General features: G+C 40.5%; 1 protein-coding gene across 1 annotated transcript in view; it reads left to right on the top strand.

Moving 5' to 3' along the window:
* Positions 1-10,836, top strand: part of LOC124717176 — a 75,679-nt gene extending 64,843 nt beyond the window's left edge. The window contains exons 11-12 of the mRNA XM_047243953.1: positions 6,161-6,385; positions 10,265-10,836. Coding sequence (XP_047099909.1) covers positions 6,161-6,385; positions 10,265-10,356 — 317 coding nt within the window. The 3' untranslated portion in view covers positions 10,357-10,836. The remainder of the gene's footprint in view (positions 1-6,160; positions 6,386-10,264) is intronic.
* The last annotated feature ends 1,026 nt before the right edge of the window (positions 10,837-11,862 follow it).

The raw sequence follows: 11,862 nt of genomic DNA on the forward strand, positions 1-11,862 counted from the left end.
ATGATTTCTGGCAGGACCATATTTGCTTAGATTAGTGTTTATTTATACAACTATTGACAGTTTTGTTTATGCAGCCATTTTCAACTGGGCTTGAGTTAAAAGACGACAAATAAAAGTTGTAAGACCTCAAAACACTAGGCATTTACAACAATCATCCAATGTGTTTCATGATTTAATGCTGTAATTATTTATGAAGGGTGTTCAATGAGTAATGCTACCCATTTTTTCTTTCTTGGCCTATTTCAGTTGGAAAAGTGTGCAATTTGTTGTGGTACATTGTGGAATATTCCTGCTTCAGTCCCTATAGATTCATGAAATTCTGATTGGTGATGATATTACACATAGCAGTCAAAATGGTGTCTCTAATGGAGAATTATCACTGAGTTTCTTTCGGTGGAAAACAAGAGATTTGCAGATACTCATAAATGCTTGCAGAATGTCTGAAGAACTGGCAGTGAGCAAACACATGTTGCAACAAGGTCGTGCAAACCTGTCCAGTCTCCTGCATGCCGGCTGGCCGCGTAAATTTCTGGCCCCTGCAGTGTCGGAATGTACAGACACTCTGTTTGAGGTGAATCACAATCAAACACCTCGCTTCACAACATGACATTTCTTGGCAGTGCTGGCACACTCGTCTACATGTTGGAGTACTCAAAAGGTGTGTGCTCACTGGATTTGTTGCTGCCTAACAAGACCACAAAGAGCAACAAAGGACCATCTGTGCTGTATGTACGTTATGAGGCTGATTGTGACAATTTGTTGTCAAATGTCATTACAGGTAGTGAAACACTGGTTCATTACTTCGAAATGGAAACAACACAGCAATCCGTGGAGTGGCGCTGCACCACCACTTCTCCAAAGAGAAAATTCAAAGTTGCACCCTCAGCTGGTAACATGATGGGAGTAGTCCTCTGGAACTGATGGGGTTATTCTGTTGAATTTACTCCCTCATGGTGCAACAATCAATGCTGCAGTGTTTTGTGCTACCTTTTTGAGCCATTAGTCTTCTGACTGGTTTGATGGAGCCCACCACAAATTCCACTCCTCTGCCAACCTATTCATCTCATAGTAGCACCTGCAACCAATGTCCTCAATTATTTGCTGGATGCATTCCAATTTCTGTCTACGTCTACAGTTTTTGATCTCCACAGCTACCTCTAGTACGTGGCAAACTACATCGTGCAAGTACTGGGATTTCCTGTCCATTGTATGCAGTCAGTTGTGTGCTAGATTTTGACAGGGATAGTGAGACTTAACCATTTGTACATCGCACAATTAAGCAAAGTTACAGAAGCACCTGTGTCCAATTAAAAGTCAACATGACAGCCAGCAGTTTGTAGTGATACAAATAGTTTGTCGGAATGGCGTCGCACTGCACCTGGGGCCAGATGAGGACACAGCCATACTTGAATTACTTGACTTGGATTGTAGTCGGTTTTGAAAACACTGCATTCACAGAATGTGCACGAGACCTGTTATTGCGAGAGTGGGCATTATTGGCATTCTTTTGCCAATGTGAGCAAACTGCCTGGACATGACTTTTCTAACCACACGAGTAACATGTGGTGTTGCACGAGGGGCAGTCTTGCCGCTTATGGCTAGCAAAACAGTGACGGCAAGGCTTGACTAGATTTATAGGGGTGGCTACTTGGTTAAAAGGCTTTCTGTGCGTCTGTGTGTGCGCTCGTTGTGGTGGCTGAGTGGGGCGGTCGTGGGGAGAGGATGAGGAGAGGGTGGTATGATAGGTGGGTGGTTGGTTTCCTCTCACTACAAAACAAAATGCACACATGTTTAAAACACACTTTATTACAGGAACCAATTGACTACTTAATGTCAGTGATGTCCAATCTGAAGTTCTGTTGTTAACAGCAATCAAATAACATGTACTAATTCATGAACCTTATCTATGTCCATATCACAACTACACACACACACACACACACACACACACACACACACACACACACCAAGAAAAGTTTTGCATCACCCCAGTTCCCATAACTCCTGAAGATAGACGTTGACTATGGATATTGTATCATGGACACAGTCCCTTTGACTGTTCAGAGATGTCACTAAACCTGCCCAAAGATGTAAACAACCATGCTTGAGTAGCACCTATTAGACGGAGGGGGTCCAACAGCCACTCAGTTCCAGTCATTCCACCAGCAAGGAGGTAAACAGCTAGTGTTGTCTGTAGTGCAACCATGCCTAGACGGTCAATACCACAGTTCGATCGCGTATGCATTGTTACTTTGTGCCAGGAAGGGCTCTCGACAAGGGAAGTGTTCAGGCGTCTCAGAGTGAACCAAAGCGATGTTATTCGGACAAGGAGGAGATACAGAGACAGGAACAGTTGATGACATGCCTCACTCAGGCCGCCCAAGGGCTACTACTGCGTGGATGACCTCTACCTACAGATTATGGCTCGGAGGAACCCTGATAGCAACGCTGCCATGTTGAATAATGCTTTTCGTGTAGCCACAGGATGTCATGTTGCGACTCAAACTGTGCGCAATAGGTTGCTTGATGCACAACTTCACTTCCGACATCCATGGTGAGGTCCACCTTTGCAACCATGACACCATGCAGTGCGGTACAGATAGGCCCAACAACATGCAGAATGGACTGCTCAGGACTGGCATCACGTTCTCTTCACTGATGAGTGTCGCATATGCCTTCAACCAGGCAATTGTCGGAGACGTGTTCGGAGGCAACCCAATCACACTGAACGCCTTAGACATAATGTCCAGTGAGTGCAGCAAGGTGGAGGTTCCCTGCTGTTTTGGGTTGGCATTATGTATGCCACTGATGGTCATGGAAGGTACCGTAATGGCTGTACGATACATGAATGCCATCATCCGACCTATAGTGCAACCATATTGGCAGCATATTGACGAGGCATTCGTCTTCATGGACGGCAATTGACATTTCCATTGTGCGCATCTTGTGAATGACTTTCTTCAGGATGACAATATCACTTGACTAGAGTGGCCAGCATGTTCTACAGACATGAACCCTATTGAACATGCCTGGCATGGATTGAAAAGGGCTGTTTACGGACAACATTACCCAAAAAGGGCTGTTTATGGGTGACGTGAACTACCGACTACTCTGAGGGATCTACGCTGAATTGCTGTTGAGGAGCAGGACAATCTGGACCAACCCGCCTTGATGAACTTGTGGATAGTATGCCATGACGAATACAGGAATGCATCAGTGCAAGAGTACGTGCTACTGGGTATTAGAGATATCAGTGTGTACAGCAATCTGGACCACCACCTCTGAAGATCTCATTGTATGGTGGTACAACATGCAATGTGTGGATTTCGTGAGCAATAAAAAGGACGGAAATGATGTTTATGTTGATCTCTATTCCAATTTTCTGTACAGGTTCCGGAACTCTCGGAACCGAGGTGATGCAAAGCTTTTTTTAAATTGTGTGTAATGACTAATGTCCCCTCACAGCTAGCTAAGGTGCAGGATGACGACTGTCACTGTGGAAGGCTAGAGCACAGTGTGACATATTGAGGTGCCATGCAAACTGAGTCCCGATGCGACATACTGAGGTACTAAGGATGAGAGACTGAGACAACTCTGTCGGTGGGAGCAGACTGTATGCATGCTGCACAGGGAGTATCATTGTGAAGCCTACCTAGGGAGTAAAATTACATCAGATGTAGGAGTAAACTGCAAGCTGAATCTACCAGACAAAGACTGGAAGACCTTATAAATTGTTAGGAGTATGCTGCTGTGTGGAAGCGAAACTTTGGTACTCGGAGAAGCAGAATAATGCAAAATAGTAGCTTTTGAGATGAAGTGCTACTGCAAACTGCTTAATATTGCCTGGGTAGGTGAGGTGTCAGATGAAGAGCAGCTCCACAGAGTGGAGGCAGAGAAGCGGCGTATTTGGAAGCTTTTCCAACACAGAAGGGACATGTGGGCCAGCCATCTGCTGAGACATGATGGTGTCATTGAATGTATTATTGAAGGGACAGTAGAAGGGAACAACACAAGAGGCAGACTGAGTCTGGAATACATCAACCAAATCGTCAAGATACCACCTATGCCTCACTCGACAGGAAAACAGAAGATAGAAAAGCGTGGTGAGCTGCTGCTAACCAACCCAACGGTTAAAGGCTTAAAAACGAGAACATAACAGAGTGCAGATGAATGCGATGCTTAACATATTTGCAATTGAAACTTGCTAGTAGACTATTTATGTTTTACTTTTATTTAAATTCAATATTTATTGAGAAATAAAGAAATGAACAAATATTGACTCATTGTTTCTTAATAAAATTAACATTTTTATTTTAAATTACTATTTGCATAAAAGTGTGAGTAATCGCAATAAATTAAATTTTGGTACACAAATGTGAAATATTAAATAGAAATGAAAATACTTTTTTACTTTTAGAGATAAAACAGATCATTGACTTAAATAATTTTTATCGTTTTACAAAAAGCATTTCACATGTCTATCAAATTTTAATATGTTTTCATATGACCAGTAATTAAAAACAAAAAGATGTTATCTATTTCAAGACACTATCATTCATTGTTTGTTTATTTATGTTTTTGATAACAAACATGGATTTTAAATAAAAGGAAAAAAAAAAGAAGTTGCTACTGGTGAGATTTGAAGCATCAGCTTAACAGTTACAAATCTGTTACACTACACAGACAGGTACCGATGAATCTAGAAATGTCTAGTACTTAATATTTTCAGGTTCAGCTACTGAGAAAAATTTTGCATCCAGAAAATCAGCCATTTAAGCCACAATTTACTGGCATATTTGTGTTTCACATATCTTAAAGGGTAGGGCACTCCAACTGAAAAAGACCGAGGTTTTTTTTTTTTAGAATTATTTTAGTTGTGTGACAGATTACAAATTTAACAATAATGATGACACACAGTATAATGAACTTTGTGAGAAAAAAGGTGCTACATGAGTTCTTGAGCAATTTCAAACATAATTGACTTTTGCTTGAAAAAGTCTGATGCATTCTGGCGCACAGCAAAGTATGTTGCAGTCAGGCCAATACCAGCTTGTTTCTTAGCTCCTTGCTTTGCCAGTAGATAGCTTCATCCTATCCAAAATAAAAATCTTGGAAACTTTTATTGGATGTTGCTTCATCAAAAACTAAATCATAATTACAGTAGCGGTGTCTCCAGCAACAATATTAGCAATGAGAAATTGTAGCAGATTACAGCCTTCCGGAATATAAATATACTTCAGGCTGTTCCCATTGAGATATTTCTTCCTCCAGTCCAGAATCATTGAGTTCTTACTCTGGAGCTTCCAAAATTTTGTACATAACAAATCTGATACATTTGTAGCAGAATTAAAGCAAATGGATGTACCTAACTAAGTAGATGCATGAATCTCATTACAAAGAAAGCACACTGTGTGTCAGTCATTTGCGAAGATTTCGCGTTAAGTTTCCTACTGCTTCTTTCAAAGTAAGTTCATAAATGGACAACACAAGGCAGCACCTGTCAAGGGACAGGTAGTAGTAAGTCCATACATTGTTCTCATACGAAATCAATCCAGTTTTCAAGCAATAGGTTTCTCAAGCAGTGGGGTGAGATATACTCAGGTGTATTCCTTTGAATGCAGTGTTGCGGCCCAGCTGCTTCTTCACAAAGGTTTTAATGGTGCTTCGAAATCTTCAAATATAATTTTTTTTCAAGTTTTTTGCAAAATTTCATTACATTACTTTAGGACATTGATGTCCAGGCAGCGCCCTCTAAATCCTGAAAGTACGAACAAAATTGAAGAGTCGCAGTCTCTAAGCCATTCTTGTAAGAGCAAATCAGAAAAAGAAGGGGAAAACAAAAAAAAATGGAGAGATGGTGGGGGCGGGAGGAGGGGGTAGATGAAGATAAAAAGAGAAGAGGTATTGAGTGGATAATCATCAGTAAAAAAGGGAAAGGGGAGGCATGTTGACGGAGACTGAATCTAGGAGAGTGGTGGGCTGCAAGGAATTGTTGGAGAGGAAGACCCAGTCTCCAGAGTTCAGAAAAGCTAAGCTAAGCATTACGTTAAAGTTGTTCTTAACCTCCTTGTGTGTTGTGTGATTATCTTTATACTTTCTAGGTTTTGTTTTCCAGTCAAGTTCTTCCAGTCCCCCATTAGTGTGTTTCTGTGTTCGGCAGGGAACAGAGTCACACTGACTGTGGAAGCGACAGCAGTGGTCACCTCCTCTGACGGAAGCCAGCTGTGTTCGGCGGCACACCTGCAGAGTGCAGGGGGAGTGACCTCGGCGTCTGCGGTGGGTAGTGCAGCAGACGCGTCACGGCAGCTTGTCGGTAGCCAGAAGCGGAAGGCCCGCAAACAGAGCATCACTAGGCTCGACTCTGACAATGTGCGCATACTCAGGGGTGAGTAGTCAGGCGCACTTCACACTTCTGCACTTGTATGTTACAAGGGCTATAGAAAATGCAGACTAATATCCTTAAGGTTAGGTTGCTGCAGAATTCTTGAGCATATTCTAAGTTTGTATGTAATAAATTTTGTTCAGAAAGAATAGCTTTTATCCACAAATCAACACAGATTTAGAAAGCATCGTGATGGCAAAACTCTCTCTGCCCTTTTTTCAGATGATATACTTGAACCGTGGATGAAGGGCGACAGGCAGATTCCATATTTGTAGATTTCCACTAAGCATTTGACATGGTGTCACACCGAAGATTGTTAAAGGAGGTCAGAGCAGACAGATGAACCTCCTAGAATGTGACTGGCTCGAAGACTTCTAAAGTAGTATGTTGTCCTCGATGGCAAGCATTCGTCAGGGATAACGATATCACCAGGGGTGTCCCAGGGAAATATGATAGACTGCAATGAAATTTTCAGCCTGCAACAGTGTGTGTGCCAGTACGAAACCTCCCGGCAGACTAAAACTGTGTCCTGGACTGGGACTTGAACTCAGGAACTTTACACTTCGTGAACAGAGTTTGAAATGCAGTCTGGCACACGATTTTAACCTGCCAAGAAGTTTCATATCAGCACACACTCCGCTGCAGAGTGAAAATTTCTGGAAACACCCCCAAGCTGTTGCTAAACCGTGTTTCCGCAATATTCTTTCTTCCAGGAATGCTAGTCTTGCAAGTTTCGCAGGAGAACTCCTGTGAAGTTTGGAAGGTGGAAGATGATGATCTAGTGGAAGTGAAACTGTTAGGAGGGGTTGTAAGTTGTGCTTGGGTAGCTCAGTTGGTAGAGCACTTGCTCGCAGATGCAATAGTCCCGGGTTAGAGTCCTTGTCCATTACACAGTTTTAATCTGCCGAGAAGTTACATGATAGAACTGTTTTTGTTCTCTATATACATAGATGATATGATGGACAAGATAAGCAGAAATCTGCAACAGTTTGCTGATAATGGTGTAGTGTATGGGAAAGTATCATCTTCAAGTGTCTGTAGCATGATACAGAATGACTTGGATAGAATTTCTATTTGGTGTGATGAATATCAACTTGTTCTAAATGTGGGAGGAAGTAAGTTAATGCATATGAACAGGGAAAAATAATTGTGCAGTGTTAGATTACAGTATTAGCGGATTTGATCCCATGAGAATAGGAGGTTTATTTGGTCGACACCATGGATCCCCACGCGGTGTAATGCTTAATTACTCAGGCTGGTCGTCACCCAGTATCCCTGAAGTTCCATTAATGATACGTCTTCCCATGTGCCAGACACCCATCCGTGCAAATCACATCACACATTGGGTAGGATATCTTGGTAATGTGGGAAGGACTGTGGGAGTAGATATGGGAGAGGTGGGGCATTTTGGGAAATTTTTAGTCTGTTTCATCCTCTGAGGCATATCCGGCATGGGGGACCCTGTCAGTAGCTGTACTACAATCAGCGTAGCCCTCAGTTTTATGTGAACGCACAAGCCTCTCTGCCTGAATGATCGTACATTGACAAGTTGGTGTCCCCTGAAGAGGAATAACCTGTTACTATGTTTAACTTTTTAGTGATTCCTAATCCACTGTCATTGCTTCTGTTCAATAGGGTACTTGATAATGGTCTAATATTGAAATAGTGCAATTGTACAATGAATAAAGAAAAAAATGACGGCTGCAAGTGGCATTTATCATCTGCACAATTCATTGCAATTGCGGCCCTAGTTTCAATGAAGATTATTATGCTTGCATCATTCTCCACTAGAGTGGAGGGGACATTAGTTCAGGAAAATGTGATCCCAGTATTTCTACAAGTGATTGGAAGATGAGCCCAACCCAAGGCAGAGCACATATCCACATTGTTGTGGCAGCGAAAAGCTGTTACTGCTGGTTTGGTTCTAGCTGTGAATGTTTGATTTTTCCAAGTGTTGGAGCTAAGGCTAATATTGTTGTTGATAGTGCAGACGAATCTGAGAAAAGTATACTAGGTGTGTTCGGAAAGTATCAGGAATTTTTTGGTTTTTGGAAGTAATTTCATTTATTAATCTACATTAATGTTATCTCCTTCAAAGTAGTCCCCGTTAGATGTTATACACTTATGCCAGTAGTTCCTCCAATCTTTGAAACACTTCCGGAACTCTGTCTTTGGGACAGCACTTGGCTCTTTCAGTGCTGTGCTTTTAACTGAGCTATGCTTGTAAAATGATTGCCCTGTAAGGTTCTCTTTATTACTGGAAACAGAAAGAATCTGCAAGGGGCCATATCTGGTGAATATGCAGGCCTTAGCATAATTATAATCTTGTTTTTCACCAAAATTTCACAAACGAGCAATGAAGTGTGAGCAGATTCACATGGCACAAATTTTGCTGTCACATGTTTCATACACAAAACATCCACAAAGATTTCATGGCATGAGCCAAGTGATGGGCCAACATCATCAGCAACTTCTTTAATTGAGATTTGGTGCTCATTCATTATCATTTCTTTCACTTTTTCCATACTTTTACCGGTTGTTGTTGTGCTACGGTGTCCTTTACACTTGTTACATTCAACGTCTTCATATCCATCTTGGAAACTTGGAAACTCCTCGTAAACCCTTGTTTCACTCATAGCGGACTCACCAAAAGCAATATTCAACATTTCTAACAAAAAATTACATGTTGTTCAATCTTTAGAGCAAAATTCTCTGAACCATTTTTAAAACAAACCAATAATTGCCACTTGTAAGCACACACATGTAACCACCTTGACGACTGACAGCAGGCTAAACATCCAATATGACTATCGGTGTATTGTTATGTTTCTGACAGAACACAACAACAAGAAATCATGTGAATTGGGCTAATACAACTCATGAAATTACAAAATTCCTATTTTCTTAACACTACTTGTGTATGAGAGGTATAAATTACAGAATAAAGTGTTGCACTGTAGCTGAAAGGAATGTATTTCTACCTCTGGGAAAGAGCTACAGAGAATTCTTGATGCGGCTCAATAAAGAAAAGGAACAGTTTATGTAGCTCTGTATGTTGAACAAAATACGAATGACCTGGCAACAATGCTGTGGTCTGATAATATGCATCTCAACTGGAAAGTTGGGGGGGGGGGGGGGAGGAGGAGGAGGAGGGGGGGTGAGGGGGGGGGGGAAACAGACTACCCGAATATAGGTGGAAACAACTGAAAGAAACATGATTCACCCTCATTTACATGGTCATATGTTTAAACATTTTGTTCTAATATTTTAATGTTGTTGTTATTAAAATCAAAGACATTTGTGGGACATCGAAGTGTGGGTAAGAGCAAGTTTTTCGCAACCCACGGTTACATCATCAGGAAGGAGGGAAGGAGAGGGAAAGACGAAAGGATGTGGGTTTTAAGGGAGAGGGTAAGGAGTCATTCCATTCCCGGGAGCAGAAAGACTTGTTTTCCCCTAAGGTAAGTCTTTCCGCTCCAAGGATTGGAATGACTCCTTACCCTCTCCCTTAAAACCCACATCCTTTCGTCTTTTCCTCTCCTTCCCTCCTTCCTGATGAAGCAACCGTGCGTTGCGAAAGCTTGAATTTTGTGTGTGTGTTTGTTAGTGTGTCTATCAATATACCAACGCTTTCGTTTGGTAAGTTACAGGAAATTTAAAATTACTTTTCCCAAAAATTTAACCTTTTATAAGTAGGAAAATAAATTTTCTTTTGTAGCCTGAGTGTACATCGACACATGTTCTATTTCTTTTGTTGTAGTGATGAGTGGCTTACCTCCAACATAGCAGCTACCTATTGCTCATGAGCATATACTGTTTTCTAAATTTGTGCTTTAAAGTTTCAATGATGACTTGCAGTTTTGGTTTTCTAATTCTTTGCAGATACGGCAGTGGTTGAACCAGCCGTCCTCAGCAATATTGCGCTGTCTTCGTTGGCCACAATTGCTGTCACAGGAAGCAAGCTAGTGAAATAGCAAGTAGTACCTGCTGGGAGAAGATTTTGTGAGAAGTTTGAGGAGAGTTTGGGCTGTGCAAATACTGGTGCTAGTGTCTGTAGCTGTATGAAGATGGTACGTGGATTAATGAATGTATCAGGAATGTGAAATGTTTTAGGATAATTTGTAGGTTGAACAGGCTAGAATTTGCAGATGTGATTTGCCATGTCTACAATATTCATTCGTTGCTTTATTCGTTCCATTGTAAAACTGAGTGCACAGTTTTATCTCTGTGCAGCACTGCTGCTCCCAATGAAATGTTTCAGTAAAATTATTTGCAGAGATTATATTTCCTGAAATTGCACTGTATGTTTTTTATTATTATATGGAAAGTAAATCATATATAACAGTGTGGAGCTAAGTCACCAGATTTTGTTCCTTTTATTAAGCTATTTATTTAATATCATTTGAGACCTGATTAAAGAAGCTTAGATTGAATTATGTATATGTTTATATTTTCCAGTGATTTAATAGATAATTCATCTTAAAAGCCTGGTTTCATTGTTATCATTTTTTTGTAACGTACCTAGTGTGATGATGAACTGAAAGAATTTAATGTATGGAAAGTTTTAATGTATTTGACAGTATGGTCCACTTCTGTGTGATGTTTGTTGTTGAGTAGTGTATTTGTTTAGTGTGTTAGTAAGATCGATGTCGGCAAGTGTTTCTAATTGTGTTAGTTGGAGTCTTGCTGTTTATGCTCGCAGCACATATCATCTGTTTTCTGCAACCTGTGTCTTGAAGTAACGGTTATTAGTGTCACTTTTTTGTATACATTATCGATGCTGAATGGATAGTAGTTTGTGCAACAGTGTGTGTAATCCCAGAGTAGGTGTGTTTGCTATTCCAGTTCCGTTCAGATAGATAGTTTATTCAGTTAGTAAAGACTGCAGGAATTACCTGAGTCACTGTTATAATCTTGTAATTGGCATTTAATAACATAACATTAGTGTACAAGATTTGCACTTGTACAGCTATTCCAAAAGTGAAAGGGGTGGAAAATAACAAAATAAATGTGCTATATGTATTTTTGGAGCGAAGGTATTCAACATTAGAGCCCTAACTCTTCAAAAGTGGTAATTATCACGCTACCAAATAACGTCTTTTACAGATTTTGTGCTGTCTTTTGTAAATTTTTAAATTCAGTAGCAGCTGCAGAATTAGAGATGATGTATTTCTAGTTCAGCCAGTGCTAACCACACTAACAAGATCTGTTTTATAACAGGGTTTTTTGTGCTGTGATCCTAAATTATGCAGTGAAGCATTATAAAGGCAACAAAACTGCATACATACCCATTTTATTTGTAAAAACTGAAAAGTGTTGGGAAGACAGGAGATAATGTTCTAAAAGTGTCCTTATGAAATTACCACAAATGGAAAAAGTTTTCACAATGAATGACAGTTTTAAAATGTTCTTTGTAAGTGTAAAATGATGTCTAATAACAGAAAAAAATCTGATTCTAACTGCACTTCCTCAAGATTGTC

Source organism: Schistocerca piceifrons, chromosome 9, assembly GCF_021461385.2.
Source record: "Schistocerca piceifrons isolate TAMUIC-IGC-003096 chromosome 9, iqSchPice1.1, whole genome shotgun sequence".
Lineage (NCBI taxonomy): Eukaryota > Metazoa > Arthropoda > Insecta > Orthoptera > Acrididae > Schistocerca > Schistocerca piceifrons.